This window comes from Alternaria atra (assembly GCF_907166805.1).
Source record: "Alternaria atra isolate CS162 genome assembly, contig: 35, whole genome shotgun sequence".
Lineage (NCBI taxonomy): Eukaryota > Fungi > Ascomycota > Dothideomycetes > Pleosporales > Pleosporaceae > Alternaria > Alternaria atra.
The window spans coordinates 261385-278232 of record NW_025091334.1 but is presented as its reverse complement, the minus strand read 5'-3'; the positions used below and the strand labels follow the sequence as shown (position 1 = coordinate 278232).

General features: G+C 50.7%; 5 protein-coding genes across 5 annotated transcripts; 2 read left to right on the top strand and 3 right to left on the bottom strand.

Moving 5' to 3' along the window:
* Window positions 1–542: 542 nt before the first annotated feature.
* ALTATR162_LOCUS11005 (uncharacterized protein) lies at window positions 543–3508 on the top strand (the record flags this gene model as incomplete). The annotated part of the gene is made up of 3 exons (XM_043318645.1): window positions 543–1161; window positions 1862–2140; window positions 2205–3508. 3 exons carry the CDS (start codon window positions 543–545, stop codon window positions 3506–3508), a joined length of 2202 nt encoding a protein of 733 aa, XP_043174580.1.
* Window positions 3509–4741: 1233 nt separating this feature from the next.
* On the bottom strand, window positions 4742–6288 carry ALTATR162_LOCUS11004 (uncharacterized protein; the record flags this gene model as incomplete). The annotated part of the gene is made up of 2 exons (XM_043318644.1): window positions 4742–5534; window positions 5597–6288. 2 exons carry the CDS (start codon window positions 6286–6288, stop codon window positions 4742–4744), a joined length of 1485 nt encoding a protein of 494 aa, XP_043174579.1.
* Window positions 6289–6474: 186 nt separating this feature from the next.
* ALTATR162_LOCUS11003 (uncharacterized protein) lies at window positions 6475–6921 on the bottom strand (the record flags this gene model as incomplete). The annotated part of the gene is made up of 1 exon (XM_043318643.1): window positions 6475–6921. One exon carries the CDS (start codon window positions 6919–6921, stop codon window positions 6475–6477), a length of 447 nt encoding a protein of 148 aa, XP_043174578.1.
* A 924-nt stretch (window positions 6922–7845) lies between these two features.
* ALTATR162_LOCUS11002 (uncharacterized protein) lies at window positions 7846–9056 on the top strand (the record flags this gene model as incomplete). Its single annotated transcript, XM_043318642.1, has 3 exons — window positions 7846–8065; window positions 8116–8230; window positions 8327–9056. The coding sequence occupies 3 exons, from the start codon at window positions 7846–7848 to the stop codon at window positions 9054–9056; spliced, it is 1065 nt and encodes a 354-aa protein (XP_043174577.1).
* A 3656-nt stretch (window positions 9057–12712) lies between these two features.
* ALTATR162_LOCUS11001 (uncharacterized protein) lies at window positions 12713–15583 on the bottom strand (the record flags this gene model as incomplete). The annotated part of the gene is made up of 3 exons (XM_043318641.1): window positions 12713–13201; window positions 13261–13296; window positions 15026–15583. 3 exons carry the CDS (start codon window positions 15581–15583, stop codon window positions 12713–12715), a joined length of 1083 nt encoding a protein of 360 aa, XP_043174576.1.
* Between the last annotated feature and the right edge of the window lie 1265 nt (window positions 15584–16848).

Here is a 16848-nt window from a genome sequence, read left to right as displayed (position 1 = left end):
GTCAACAGTGCGTGGTCTTGTTAACATGAGAGTACATGTGGCAGAGATCAATACCAGCTAGGCAACTACCAAGACAGTCCTGAGGAAATTCCAGGATACGATAGATATGTATGATAACTACATCTGCCTCGAATATGTCAGCAATAATCTCTGTGGCCTGCTGTCGTAGTCTGTCCTGCCTCCTGAACGCATGCTCCTGCGAGGATCTTAGTGTTCAAATCATTTCCGAGGGCTGAAGGTAAGAGCTCTAAATCACACTCCCTTTGGAATGCATTCGCAAGCAAGCAAATTAACTCGTACCTTTAGACCAAAACCAACCACGATTTCCAGCCAGTCACTTCAACTTTGCCTTTATACAATTGAACCCACGCATATACTTTATCTTGGTACAGGCCCCCTCTTTGCTGACCCAGGCGACCGTGAACCCTGGTTTCGCTAGTGCGCTCTCACCAGATGTACAAAACCTTCCTCTCATTCTCCTCTCAATTTTCTATCTCCTGGTATCTCCAAGCTCGTTTCAGTTGCACCGAGATATTGCCATCATGCCAACATTCAGTCTAGGCCGACTAGGCCGCTTCCAAATATCCCGTCTTCTTCCTTCACACACCTCATCGCGAACAAAGCACCCGGATCTACTATCATCCCCGCCACCTGAGTATACTGACATTGCCAAAATCGAAACTAAGTACCACGCTCCATCACAAGCTCAACCACCAGAATGCAAGACTGAGCAGGTGTGTCGTTTCCTCATTGAAATCCTCGCAATAACCTTCCATGCGAACTTCGACGAGCTGAATGCAGCCATCTACAACATTCCCGTACCAAGTGGCACGAACACAGTCCTTTGCGATTCTGAGCGCGCGGACCTCCTCGCACAATCCAACCTCGTACGCAAAGTCCACGGGCATCTCGTACGCAACGAAAAGACGATGATAGATCGAAAGGATGAGAATAAACTTTGTGCAACTATCGTTCAACCTGTGGAAAGCCTCGAGCGCGACAGCACACTGCCTAGCTACTCTTTGGACATGATAGGGTGGTACGGCGAAGAAGTGCGATGGCCATCTGGTACAGGCTGGGCATCCACCATTCCCGGATATTGGGAGACGGACCCATGGCCATACTTAGAATCGAAAGGCTACAAAGCGCAGGTCAAGGAATGTATGAGAGCACTTTTGAATATCATCAAATACATCGCGCCTAATGACAAGGTGCACGGCGTGTTATGTGAAGCATGGGACGATTCTCGGAGGCGTCGCGTGTTGGGTCAGTTGGTCCATTCGACAATTTGTTGGCCAATGAGATATGAATATCTTCATACGGGGAATCGCTACAGAATATGATGGCATCGGAGCCTTGAGTTGTGGTTAGTGGGTCATGAATCACTGTGTAGGTATCTTGTCTTTCGCCCGCACCATAATTCCTTCCAACGACATGAAAACAATCATCGGCTTTTTATTCGTATCAAATGTGGCTCGCCATCAATCTGTGACTGCCGAGTTCCGAAGGAGTATTTGAGTTGTGGAGTTTGATCGGGGTGGACCTCGGGAGGCGATCAACCAGACTAGCACAGCCCCTACGCACCGCCCCAAGCGCTAACAGCCACAATGACATCATGTTGAGTGTACCTGCAGCAACCAACACCACCAATTTCGCTGTAAACCTGCTGTTAGCCCGCGACGAAACACGACAAGCGCCGTTTCGATATCGCCATCTTCCAAGGTTTCTCCGGCGCTCGCTCCTCTTTCCCTTGTGCATCTCTTTCTATTCCTTTCAGTCTGTCGCTCCGACTTTAATCTCCTTACACGCGAACTGCACGCGAGGGCCCCTTTCGACCTTAACCCTTGTCATCACAACAAAGCCATCAAGATGGTGCACCAACGCGTATCTCAGCGAGCTCTACTGCTGAGCGCGACACTCGGCCTTGCCGGTGCAGTCGCCGTGCCAGAGCCGACAGCTGTCCCCGCCAAGGTCGAAGTTCGGGCGCCTGTTGTGACTCCCGCGGCGATCCGGTTCGAAGGACGGCACAGCTACGTGCAGAGGAGGGACATTATCGATGATATCAAGAGTGGCGTTGAGAACTATGCAAACTCAATTGGCAGCGTATTGGGAACAGACCTGCCCAGCTTCTTCACAGATGGTAAGCAAATACTTGCAAAGCAAGCTTCGCGCTAGTAAGGCTTGTGCTGACACTTCTTCTCTAGGCATTCCCGGCTGGTTCGAGGGCCTGCCCACCGGCAGCGAAGTTCTCTCAAGCCTCGGCATCGGCGACGACGATTTGGCTGCGAAGCCCACCGAAGTCCTCAACATTCCTCCCTATGCGAACTGGACTGACCAGGGCTGGAACGTGCGCTTCCACGGCAATGTCTACAAGTTCCCGGATATCGACCAGAACAAGGTCGACGACTTGGCCAACGTCTTCTTGATCGACACGAGCGTCGCCGAGCTGCCTGACAACCAGAAGGCTCAGGCACGCAACCTCACGCGATCTATCTTCATCGTCCAGCAAGGCGGTGTCAATGTCTCCATGTCGCTCGAGCCCGCGCCCATGCAGGGTGGCGACGGCGAGCCTGGAGGCGGCAACTCCATCGAGGCTCCCGGCGGCGTACAGAACCTCACTCTCCCCTACGAGACGACGGTAGAAGGTGACTTTGATGTTTTCGTACCGATCCAGTCCAACGGCCTCCTTCCTGGTAACGAGACCAACAACGTCCAGCGCTTGAACGTCTACACCAACGGCACCATGAGCGGCAATGCCACTGCCTTCCTTGTCCCTTCCGAGGGTATCACCTTCATCTCCGACATTGACGACATCCTCCGCGTTACCAAGATCTACGATCCTAAGGAAGGTCTCCTAAACTCCTTCGCTCGCCCCTTCACCCCCTGGATGAACATGCCCGAGATCTACGCCAACTGGTCGCGGACCCTCCCCAACAACACGCATTTCCATTACCTGACCACCACTCCCGAACAAGCCACCCGTCTCTACATGGACTATATCTACAAGACATACCCAGGCGGCTCCTTCGATACGCGCCCATTGAACTTCTCAGACGTTTCCGCCACACTGTCCATCCGCATGTTCCTCCTCCAGAAAGTCTTTGCGACCTTCCCCCAGCGCAAGTTCGTTCTCGTAGCCGATACCTCCAACAGCGACGTCATGAAGGACTACCCACAGCTCGCACACGACTTCCCCAACCAAGTCCAGTGTATCTTCCTGCGCAACACCTCCGCCACCGACTCGGACATGTGGTTCCCGTACAACACCGAGGGCTTCAAGGGTCTGAACAACAGGAGCTACATGTTCTTCCGTGAGCCGAATGACTTGGCTGGTTTGGATATCGCCAACGGACAGTGCTTGAACGAGACGATTCCCCAGAACGTTACCTTCTCAAGGCAGGCGGAGATTCTGGGTATTCATGGAGATAGTGCGGGTGGTAAGCTACAGAGCGGTGCTACGATTAGCTTCGTGGTTGCGCTCTTTGCTGCTGTTGCTCTGTCTTTGTAAAGGCCCTATGGACCAGTAGCACTGTGAGTGCTTAGTAGTGATGAACGTACACGATGTATGGCGTTGTTTTGATTTGGATAATCTAGGTTCTTGCATAGCGGCATGGTCTGCTTTTTTTTTCCTGTTTTCTTGTGCATAGCTTTCTATTCCTCATACAATTATAAGATTGTGACGATTGATCCTTGTCTTCTATACATGTGCAAGGAAACGTGCTACTTCGCCTCAAGGGGGACAAACACGACTATGACTACGACACACCTCCTTCGAACACTCAACACAAAGACTGCAGCTAGCCTCCATACTCAACGCCGACAATCCTCATCCTCTTTATCCTTAACCCCCCGCTTACTCTCATGAAACCAGCACACCTCATCGTCCAGATCATCCCTTGGGTGATTAAGTTTTCGTCGATTACCATATTTGCATTGTGGTTTTCTATTTCCCCCGGTGGCTGCTAGCCAGGAGTTGAAGGTCCAGATATTTATCTCTTTCTCTATCTTACTCATAAGATTCTCCACATGATGTTCATTCCTTTTCGTTCTCGCTTTTCCTCCGGGGGTTTTGTTAGCATAGGTGCGCAGGAAATGCAGTGAGTCGGTGTAGATAGACAAGTCTAGTGCTTTGCCTGCAAACGGGATGACGGGGTCTTCATCGACGTCGTTTGGAAAGGTAGGATGGGGTTGTTCTGTAGGAGGTAGCGAAGAAGAATGAGAGCTTTCTGTTTTATGGGGGCTGGAAGGTTGAGATGCAGAGTCGTGGAGAGGGAGGCCGTAGTCGCGAGGTCCTGGATGAGTGCGCTTATCTAGGAATCGTCCGCCTCTGTAAATGGCTGAATGGAAGACAGGAGGCTGATCTTGATCGTTGGCTGGCATGGCGGAGTCATGACAGTCAACAGGTTGATACCGTGCTATCTCTGTATTTGAAGCCATGATTTTGGTTATGCAGTGAGGACAATAGCTACTACGGCGCGATTGTATGTTCATGAAGGACAGGTTGAACGATGTATTGAGTTATTGTTTCCTGTTGTGAGGAGTGTGCAGCTGTTGTATGATCTAGCAAACGATAATGAAAGACATTAGCTTGACAAGGGACTCGCTCATGGGTGACACATCTCAGTTAATGTCTCCATATGTCTTGGAGTCGCTCCTCGAGCGTCTTGCCAGGACACATCGGATACGATCTGTATGATGTGTGCACCGCTATCAATTCTGAGAGAGCAACTGGCTGGCTATCTTACTTCATGCTTTCCTCAAACCGCCTAGCAATCTCCAAAATTTCAGCATCCAACCTCGATCCACTCAAGAACGTCACACTAAACGGCAACACACCTTGATCCGTATTTTCCCCACTCAACTCGGCAACAGGATACGTGCCCGCCGGAACAGCCACACCACACAAATCCAACACATTCCCGCAATGCGTAAACTCGCCCAGTATGCTGTTCTTCTTGATAGGATCAGCGAGTATCTCATCTATCCTCCAGTGGGTAGGCGTTGTTGGTACGACAACTATATCGACACCAGAAGCGGAATATGCGAATACTCTCTCTGCTTGACGGGTGTAGAGGACTTGGGCTTGCAGATCGCGGTATACATCTACAGCCGAGCTCTTCCGGGCAACAACAGCGTCCATAAGCTGGGCGGTCACTGGGTGGAGCGCCGAGCGGTTCTTCTCGAGGAAGTCGTCTGGGAGGGAGGCTAGGCGTTCAGAAACGAATGTACCGTCGTAGAGTAGCTGGCCGGCTTTCTGGAACGGAGACCAGTCAATTGGTGTGAGAACACCACCGATTGCTTGTAATCTCGATACGGTCTCGTTGAACATGCGACGAGCGGGTATCGAGCAGATGGCGAGTGCTTCAGGAGGTGGAATACCGAATTTGAACGTGCGTGATTGAGGACCGATACTATTATGTGGCGTTCGAATGCTATCTCCGGCTTTGCGTATGGGTCGAGTGGGTCGTGGCCTTCGAGGGTCTGCCACAGAGTTCGCGCGTCGGATACTGTTTTGGTGGAAAGTGCAATACAGTCTAGTGACAAGCATGCTGGTGTGATACCCCGGAAGGAGATTGTTCCTCTTGTAGGCTTGTACCCGACGATGCCGTTGAAGCCAGCAGGCACTCTGCCTGAGCCGGCTGTGTCTGTTGCCAGCGAGAATGAGACGAGGTTTGCTCCTACTGACACTGTGCTGCCGCTGCTTGAACCGCCGCTTATGTAGTCTTTGTGATAGACTGAATGGGGGATTCCGTATGGGCTGCGACAGCCTACGAGGCCAGTAGCAAGCTGATCCAAGTTGGCCTTCCCTACAAATAAGGCACCTTCGGCGATAATTTTGTCGTATACGGGAGCAGAGGAGGAGGGTACGCGAGCAAGTGGCGGACATGCAGTCGTGGTAGAAAGACCAGCAATATCGATACTGTCTTTGACACTAAAGGGCACCCCAAACAACGGTGGAAGTGCGTTTCGATCAGGGAAAGTAGATGCTAATCGCCTTGCAGCGTCTAGAGCTGCTTCGCGTGGCTGCAGGTAAATCCAGACTGCTGGGTCTATCTCCTTGTATGCTTCAATCTTGTCGTAGACCGCTTCAACGACGGTTACTGGCGAAAGTCCGTTCTTGTAAGCTCGCTGCAAAGCAGGTATCGTGAGGTCGCCATCGAATATCGGCGGTGTTTGAGGGGGTGTCGAATTGGCGTCAAATCTTTTGCTTGACAACGGTGCGAGAGTGTTCAGTAGAGGCTCTAAGCTACCGATGAATCCGAACAGGCCCTGCGACCAATGTATCATATCCAGCGTTGACTTCTTGAAGCATGCGTCATTATACCCACTGGTAGCTTCCTCAATGCCACAACATTCAAAGCCACGGTCGTTCGCTTCTCGTATTGTAGTAGCAAAGCAACATTCCGTAGTGACGCCAGACACGATAAGATGTGTGATCGCTCTCGCTTTGAGTTGATGCAGAATGGTCGTGTTCTAGAACGAGCCTTTGCCAGGTTTATCGATGACAACCTCTCCAGGAAGCGGTTTTAGCTCATCTATGATATTGTGTCCGTATTCGCCCCGGGTAAGCAGGCGACCAAGATCTCCCTTGTCGCCTATGACTAGTTTGTGCTGGGTATTGCCAGGTGCAGCTTCTTGCCTGATCAACTTTGATGATGGACAGTCAGAGAGATCTGGTTTATGGCCTTCCCGAGTATGGAAGACAGTCATGTCAGCACCTCGACATGCTTCTAACAGCTTTTTCGTTGGTGCGATTGATGCTTGAACGGCCTCTAGGTTTCCTCCTTGAATTTCGCCAAAACCTTTGGTGAGCAGGAAGTCGCGTTGCATGTCGATTATGAGTAACGCAGTATGCTCCAGAGGGAAAGAGAACGCGTATGGTTTCGCGTCAAAGGAAAGCACTGTGCCATTGGGGGACATGTTTGCCGTTGTTCGTGTAGTGTTACAAAGACGCGATGGTGGGAGGGTTGTTTGTACATGTGCGGACAGGCTGAAAATCTAAGCTCAAGTTGGGAAGAAAGATATACAGAGACTCGGAACGAAGCGACGATCCGCCATATCTGCGTCCGATATCGACTTCACCAGACGCGGGAGTTCTAAGACTGGCCGCGGACGGTGTATGCAGCGGGCCTACGGCGGGCGACGGCTTCTTATCAAAAGACACTAACACCAAGTTGGATTAGCTCACCTCTCCGATAAGAAACCTCCGCAGTGCCCAGCGGCTGACGTTCATCCATGCCTGTCTACATATCGAGATTGGAGTGTTATGTTCCTTGAAAGTTATGCCAAACCGTTGCCGCCTCCGCATTCACCCCGCCGCGCCAAAGGCGAGTACCTCCGAGATAGGTACTGATATGGTTATCAAGCTGGGGACGATCATGATTTGGCTATGTAGCTGTCGCGGTTCAGGAATCAAGATTATGGAGCTTCATAAAGGTTGAATGTAGCCCTGTTCGATTGATATCATTTTATTGTACCTTGTTGTATTCGACAATGTCTGTGCTCAAGGCGAGGCTTGCACCTCATCTTCATCTTAGAGTACCTTTCGAAAGTGGCAAATATGGCTCGCGCTGGTCGAACAAGGGTATGTGATTGACAGTACGTGTATCTATCGGGCCCAAGCTAACCATTGGGTCGATGATAGACCTGGATCCGGTTCCTCTGGAACAGCGTACCTGGGGTGGGCTTGACTACTGGGCGTACTGGTGCTCGGACATGCTCGCTCCTCCTTTGGCGTCTACCGTGAGCAGCGTCATGGCGCTGGGATTCACAGCTAGAGAAACAATCCCCATCGTGTTCTTTGGCTTTGCTATCTGCAGCGTGGTGATAACGCTAACTGGCAAAATGAGTGCCACATACGCCGTTTCCTTTCCCGTCATCATCCGAAGTGTCTTTGGCATGTATGGCTCATTCCCGGCAATCTGTATTCGAGCTTTCGTTGCCATGATGTGGGCTGCTATTCTCACAGTTCAGGCCAGTAATTTTTTGCAACGTTGCCTTGAGGCGATTTGGCCAAGATTTATCACCTTCCCGAATCATCTACCTGAGAGCACTGGTATAGACTGTACGTCACATTCTTCTCAGTATATTTGCGCGTTACTGACAGTCTTGCAGCGGCCGGTTTGCTTTGCTTGTTTCTATACTGGTTCCTCCAGACCGCGCTCGCCCTCATGCCAATCTCCAAACTGCGCATCCTCTTTTGGATTAAGGGTATTGTCGTGCCACCCACGTTTTTTGCCCTGTTCCTGTGGGCCGTCATTGTGACCAGAGGGGGAGTAATTTCTTGAGGCTTCGCAGCCATGGCTGAAGCTGACTCCGTATTCAGTGGTGGTCCGCTCATTAAAGGAAAGGTGGAGATTACTTCAACTTACATGAACACTGCCTACTCAGCCCTTACCGGTCTCAACGCTGTCGTCGGACTTTTCTCCTCTTTAGCCGTCAACATGCCTGATTTTGGCAGGTTCTCGAAGAACCAGCTCGCTGGCTACCATCAATTCCTGGCCCTCCCCATCATTGGAACGTTGGGAGCGCTGACACCAATCTTTGTCACCGATGCTCATTCCTACATATGGGGCGAGTTCGAATGGTATATGCCAACTGTTATTGCCAAGTTTGACTCGCGAGCTGCAAAATTCTTTGTATCCGCCAGCTTCCTTCTTGCAACGATCGGCAATCAGATCGCAGCGGACACGTATCCATTTGCAAACGATGTTGCTGGTATGCTACCAAAGTACATCAATATCTTCAGGGCTACTATCATCATTTCTGTCTTTTGCATCGTATCCACACCGTGGAACATCATTAAAAATGCATCAGGCTTGCTTTCATTCTTGAGCGGCTACTCATGTCTCATGGGTCCTCTTGCAGGTACCATGGTCAGCGACTTTTACCTTGTCAAAAAGGGCAAACTCGATGTGGATCAACTATACACCGATCGCGGCATCTACTGGTACAATGGTGGTTGGAACTGGAGAGCATATGTGTCTTTCGTTGTAGGGTTTGCTCCTCTACTGCCTGGTTTTGCTAAGAGTATCGATAATGCTCTCATAACATGAGATACCAAGGACGTCTAGAGTCTCAACTCCATTTAAGGGTATGTGCGGGTGGCAGATGTCGAAGATTATGTCGCCTACAATACTAGGTTCTTCATTCTGCATAGTGTGCACAGGTAGCAGAACGTTTGCTTTTTTTCGTCTCGTTCTAGTTGCTTTGAAACACTGAATCGGCCTCTCTGTGCTTCGATGTACAGGTATGGATGTAGACATTCTGGGTCGATGTGTTCCAGGGAAGCTTCATTATTGCATCCCTTGGTAGACGTCTCATGCGTTTGCAGGCAAGTACTACATTGCGCATGTACGATTGTGGGCGTGTTGAGATCTTTGTAAGAACTCACCAACGAGGGATACATCGACAATTCCGCCCGAGCATCATGTTGCCAAGCCATCCACGACCAGCTAGGAATGGCAGGTAACCCATCCTGCCGTGACCGCAGATTTCTCCTCCTTGTGTTGTGCTCGCGCGGGGTCCACAAAAACGTTTTAGGAAGGGTTTGCACTGGATGTCCGTAAAGCAAATCTGTATTGAGGTTATCCCCACTCTCATAAGGCCTCTTACAAAAGCTTATGACTCCTAAGAATGCTTTCATGATATCGGACTCATGGGAAAAGGAGCGAGAGGCGAACGCTTCTACTACCTTTGAGTACGTTTCCCATCTTGTGTCGTCTAGATAATACCGACTCCAGGCTTTCGTGAGGCGAATGTTAGCAGACGACTCGCAGATGGAAATCAGAAGTGATCGTATCCCTGGGTATGAATGGTCGAGGTCCTTGAACCCGAAATCTGCACCTTCTTCTGAAACATCCTCCGCACATTTCAGATAGATGCGATCGCTGATTACCAGAGCGCATCGAGAGAAAAACCCTTCTTGTAGTGCCCAGCCTCGCGAAAACCATGTAAGGTCCGAATTCGCTGTGCTTCGAGCAAGCTTACCGAAAACGTAGTTTGGGTAGTTGGCGACTCTATCTGGTAGTACACGTCCAGTCGAGCGGGTTTCGTAGCCGGTGATGCCGCCATCTGCACTGGCCTTATCCACCACCGTGATGGTGAGACAAGCGTTGTGATAGATGAGATGCATTTGATCCAGATAGAGACAATCTACCCATATGTAGCGAATGTCCAAGTCTGCGGTCAAACGCATTGCGTCTCTTATTGTAAGCGGAACTGTCGTGACATGTGATTTGGATGAAAGGCTTCGAGATCTTTGGAGTATTTCAGTGTTTTCGGTAGTTAACTTAGTACACTCAGCATTGCCCCAGACATAGCTGAGAGCTACGTAGTTCTCCCGCAAGACGGGCATAAATGTGATACATTCCTCAACCACGTCATAAGATACAATGACGTAGTCATTTCGCTGGCAGGGCTCTGTCGACATGCTATATGTTCGCGCTGGCATGTCTGCAGCCATGATTTGATATTTGTAACGGGACGATTCGCAGCCCTGGCGGTCGTGGGAGAGTCGCTTCGAAGCCGCATGGGATACAACGAGCGCCGAAGCAGATATAAACCACGAATGCCTTCAAACGCGGCCAAAGGCGTGATTGTGACATTCCATAACAATCCTTCGCGTACGGAAAATTTGAGCTTAACAGATTTGGTGTTTGATAGTCGTAGCACATTGAGATAGTCTTTACATGATGGTCACGTCGTGCCTTGCGTGATGCCGGCCACATCCGCTTTCAAAGACAGGATAACTTGGTCGCCCACTTTGATCGCAGCATTGGGTATATCGTTGAAGGATTCATTGACGCGTAGGCACTCTTCGCAGTACAATCCATTTGCTTCCGATAATGCTAGAGATTGCGCTACTGCAGTTTCGACACTCTCGTCCATGCCCACTGCCGTAGGTATTCTGTGAGGGGAAGAGAGTCTGCGCTTGGATCTGGGTTTGGGCGGTAGCAGTCCACGGGTGTGCTCGTAGGGTACTTTGTTGCCGAGACTGGAGTCCGTGAACGTCTGGGAGATGGATGAGGCTCAGAAACCAAGAAGAAATATGTTGTGGGCTCTGTTGAGAGAAATGGAGGATTTGGTGATGTTGCAAAGGCTACGAAAGGCTGCGAAAGGCTGAAGTAGAAGGTATTGTATGCTGCGCCCCCACCGCTGCCTATGCTAGGTGAGGGCGCATACCAGCAGGCAGATTGTGTAACATCAGTCTGCCATTCCTCCGGCTGATCAAATTCTGCGCGTTGTGAGGCACATGGTGCATCTAGATATATAGCGACGTCGTGCTTGAAGTAGAAGCAGAGCACGACTTTCCCGAGCAGACGATCGTAAAACAAAAGCAATAATCAAGAGACTGTACGTTAGTTTTGGCCAGAGACGGCCATTTCAGCTTAGCATCATCATCAGTAGGCGATACCCAGCCTCAAAACCAGTGAGTGCATGCCTCTTTTGTTCAGATAAGATCTACCTAGGTATCCAACCTCGTACCGTACATAGCAGATCAATCATCTACCGTTATATTATGAGCACGAAAAACTTACGTACCAACCATAACACCATATCATCCAAGCCCAGCCCGTTCTTGTGGTAACCCGTCAAAGTTACTCGGTTGTGCGTCCAGTTCGGGAATATTCTTTCATACGATCCCGCAGCACACCACATCACACCATCAAATCACGCTTAGACCCCAACCTCTTATCCCAACCCATCCCCGAAACGGCCAGCTAAGCACAACAGCCCCGCATCCGAACCACGCCCCCCAAACAGCTCCTTCCCAAAAAAAGAGGGGTAAGGGCCATGTAAGCTTGCGCAAGCTTGCTGCTGCTCTGTCAATCACATACCGCAATCATACGGACCGATGATACACCTAGGCAAGCTCAAGAGCGAGATCGAACCACTCATGCCTCGATGCCTGGGGCTCTGTTGAGAAGTATGAGCGGCTTTGAACCAGAATTTGGCAGCTTGTTAGGTGTCAGAATACGATTTGATGCATGTGTCCCGTGTCGTGTTGCTTATTGAGGGGAAAGCGTGGTGTGACGTCAGAAGTACCATTGGAAGATTCGAGGAGCATACATGATTGGTGGCATCCGCATTCTTGTCATCTAGTCCTCATCTCAAGCGGTTGAGAAGTAGACGCAAAGGATGACCCCGCTCTACAGCCCTGGAAGATGCAGTTTGAGATCATTCCAACTGTCAAACACAATGATCGCGCGTCAGCCTTCTGTGTGGAGAGAACCTATGAAAAAGCATGCTGCACAAGAGGATGCAGGGACTGCGCATCAATCCGCCGCGAACACCTCCAACTGGAGCGGGGAAGCTGTACCGACAAAACGCTCCGGTACGCTTGCAAAGCGTTATTTTGGGATGGCCTAAAACAAAGCACACGAAAAGCACTGTGAGAAGAGCAAAAACTACGTCGTTCAAAGCACGGATACGTCCGACAGCAAGATGAACAGTAATGATGGTTGATGTAGTGATCATGAATTCGTAAACTATACAGAGTTGATTCGGGAACCTGGCAGTTCCATCGAACTGATGCAGTGCATCAAAGGGGGTATATGTGTCTGATTTGAGCACTTCATTTCAGAACCATTGCGCCATTGCCAGCCAAAAAGCAAACGCCCCATCGCAAATACAAGAGAGAAAAGCCGATCATGATCCTCGTAACCCTCACGTCATCGCATCATGCAAAACGCGCGTGCAGGACGCAAGTTTACGCCCAAGTCTTGGAAGTGTTGAGACCAAGCTCGAGATGCTGTGCAATGGCATCTGCAAAGTCACCGCCAGCGTTGGATGAGTGACGGCGGCGCTCACGACGTATTTGGTGCTCGGCTTCCATGAGGCGGCCTTGAACCCAGGCGCGCTGCTTGTCGTCGTTGCGGATGCATTCGGTGTTCATGAGCTCGGTGAGGATAGCGACGATTTGCTGGTTGATCTCGGCGAGCTTGTGAGATTCTTCAGTGTGCATATCATCGATGCTGTTGCGCGGGGTTGCGCTAGTCCTCGAGCTGACGGGAACGGGGTCACTGGCTGTGGGGAACGGCGTCGAGTACTTTGTCGGTGAGGTAGGCGATGATGACAGAGACTGAAACTCTGGCGAGGTTGCTGCCATGGGTGCGTTGAATGGAATCTCCATGGCCATACGGCGCTGGAGAGCTTCCTTCTGGGCTGAGAGAAGCATGTACTTCTGCATCGACTCATTCTAAATGACCATGTTAGTATGTGTAGAAGGAGGAAGTACTTCGGAGGAACTCACCCTACATAAAGTGGGTCTCGACATGGGAGCCATGGTGTGGTCTGATGTGATGTTGTTTGGTGCTCTTGTCGTTGGACGGGGAGGGAGATTTGATTCTTGCTGATGTGGGGTTGTCGGGGTTCTGATAGAAATACCAGTTGACAATGCCAAGGGCGTAGGTGCTAAGGGATCGACGGAATCCCGGAAGTGTGGGTACGCAAAAGTTCTTGGTGGTGGATCCGAGTGGAGTAACGTTGATAAGATGATGATGGTGTTGCGAAGACTCGGTGATGGCTGACGTACAGATGTTACGACTAGAGATTATTTAGGAGTTGATATTTTGGCTAACGAGGTCTCTTTAAGTCTGGGGAATCACTTCCAACTTAAACAGTTTGCGACAGGGCCGCGCATTCACATCCCAGAATAGGCCATGACGTGCGAATAGCACACCTGCTCCGAAACACAGCGCGGCTGAATCCGTCTTTCCGCGGTCATTGTGTCCAGACACCTTTGGGTAACGGGGCCGTTTCGCAAAACCTTGTTGGAATAGCCAGGGGTTGAGGATATAGTCTGCTGTGATTGGCGGAGTTTGGCCCCCTCGCCCATCTTCATGTCGCTACGAAAGGTAAACTAAGCGACATAACGTCACCGGTAAGAACCTGAATGTACAGGCCATGGCGTAGGATCGCGATCCAGTAGCAGGATCGGACACAAATGGTCTTGTAGAGTGTGATAGCACATGGTACCTGCATTTTTGTGAGTAATTTAGCCTGCAAACTTTGCCTGTCACTTGTGGGTAACAATGGTCCCGAGGCGGAATATTTTCGCATGCGAATTTTCAACCCTCCGTCAGAATGCCATGATGTTGCGAAAATGCCATTCTGACACAAAATGACGTTCTGTTGAGACCGAAAGTACTTCTGAGTAAACTGGGCCCTGGCGGAGGCGCGGAGACTCTTCTCCGACGTCACATTGGCGTGGTGCTGAGATTGGCCAACTTTGCTGCTACCCGGGCGCAATCAGAGTTGTGGCTTTTCTGGAGGCGTCCCAAACGATAATCAGGCGCTGCATTTGGCTTCTTGCGTTTTCCCGATCAATGTGTCTAGAGGCCAAAAGTCAGGCTTAGCACGAGAGAAAATCAGGTTTCGACGCCACATAAGTGGCTCAGTCCCACGTGAATCCGGGTTTCGGTTTGGATGTGACGTCCCTGTGCAAGCCTCAAACCACAAGCATGGGCATAACAGGGCTGTTCGAAATATGATCGTCGCTTATAGCGTATCAGGTTCCCGTAAGGTACCTCGACAAGGCTTCCAGAACAGACCCTTGATCCTTCATCCCGCAAGGGAGCGTCACGCTGGAGTGCCACGTTGGCACGGGAAGCTAAGGGTATCCGTGCCCAGTGCCGTCTAATCAGTGATAGCGGAAAGCAGACCTTGGCTTATCGTTGTCCTGACGTGTCGCGACTGTACATTCTGACATTCAGGTATTCGTAGATCCTTGAGTAAGCGTCATGTCTCAACTACGGAATCCGTATGATACGTGTACGGCGCAATTATTTGAGTTGGTTTAGTCTCAGAAGATCGAGGGCTTAAACGCGCTGATCATGCAACGTTGTTGATCAAAGTCCCGTTGTACTAGAAGGGATTTCTCGAAAAGCAAACGTGTACCGATGTTGGACTCAGGTACATCAAAGTGATGGAACACATTGGGACATTTCGAGGAAGCACTGGTACTGGAGTGTCATTCTCCTGTCGATCGTCGATCTGACCAAAATCCTTTGCCGTAGCTGACAAGAATCTCTTGTCCACGCCCGATGCCCTTTGCTCTCTTTCCACTTTTGCCAGCGCTGAGCACGAAGACGCCAACCCTCTTCTCCACCTTCCCATTTCCAATGTCCACAAAGATGTCGCGAAATTCGGCGCTCGGTGCGGTGGACACGCCACGGTAGTCGTTGATAAATCGCGCTTCGTTGCCCATCTTCGATGCATCGACGCCGATGCTTAGTTCACGGTCGAGTGATAAGTCGTAGTCGGATGCTTCGTCAATGTCAGTCTGGTCGTGCACATAGCCTAAATATGGCAAGATGAACGAGTCTGGTGGCAGATGCTGGTTAGCATATAGCGCATGCTGTCCATGTGCAGGATGGGTAGAGTCCGTCACTGGCGTAATCTTGACATTCGAGTATGGTCCTTTAGGCTTGTAAACCTGCGTATCGGGCGCTAGATTGGACTTTGGCAGTATGAGTGCGCTGACCTTGTCACCACCAAGCTTTTTCGAGTAAGAGGGTGCGTGAAGGTAGATGGTTTGCTCATCCCATCCCTTCGGCACTGTACCTGGTGATTTCGGCATTCTAACATCCAGATTGCTAAACATGCGCCGTTTGCTCTTGGAGTCTAGGCAGCCGATGTGACCAGAGTGGGTTTGAGGGAGCGAGCTTGACGGGTAAGCAAATCTCCAGACCCCTAAAATAGCAGTATACAGATCCAGTAAGTGCTTCAGTGGAGAGCCTGAGGTCGAACGGCGACGTACTCAGATCGTAGAGTTGTAGTGTTGGTGGTGAAGTCAAAGACAGTCCTAGGTTATCGAGGGGCTCTTGCCTGGCCGGTATCACTTCGGCGCGACGGGATAGAAGCGACAAGAACACCTATTTCCCTCACCGTAACTCCCTCACTAACACTACACTACACTACGCCTCGTCTTTTACCGACTCAATTATCCTCTAGCGATAACCCGGAAATAACGACCATTTGTGGAATATGATAATGCGAAAGGATCGTGTTGTGCGGCACGTCATTTGCTCCCAGTAGGACACACACGCCCAAATAGGTGCCGCGCTTAATGCGTAACATAAGCCTACTATTGTGGCGCTCACTAAGCTCATGCGCCTCTGCTGAGGGATGCTGAACGCGAGATTGCGCTGTTATTATTTCGTCGACGAGTGCATGCGCAGTGGATGGCTCTCGTAAGAAGAGTCAAAGTAAGACAAGAGCTGAGAGAGCCAGAACTTGGTCAGCCTCTATGAGTTTACAGCAGCTTCGGCAGTACCTTTCCGCAACATCTTCGATGGCTGCCATTCCGCGCAATACTGGACGGGCTGTCGGCCCTTCGCCAGATCTAGTCTCAGGTCTAGATGCAAGGACAATGCAGGAACCCGCACGTCCCCGCTGCATCATTGGCCAAAGACCTCGACACCAGCAGACCGCTCCAATTTGGCCCTTCTCCTATCAGCACGGCAAGCTATTTTTGCTCGGCCGCGGGAATTGCTCCAGATGTTGCCACGATTAGCCATCTCCACTGTGATCGGTATCTCAATGCTGACTAGCAAGGAGCCCCTAATCATCGCTTTGTTCAGGTGTTCATTGTCACAGGCACTGTCAAAGTGCAAGACACATTGGGACGAGGGTAGAGCCAGTGACTAAGTCGCGCGACCTCTTCTCTATTCAGGACTGATATGCAGGTGCGGAACACAGGCCGGAGATAGGTGTCCACCGGGCGATTGAACATGTTCCTCGTGCACAAGTCGAACACTTGGGGCAAATGCGGTTAGAACGACGGGCGATGTGTTGAGGCGGCAAGGCCCCTTGGCAGGGGAAATTGTCAACCTCATTTCGTTT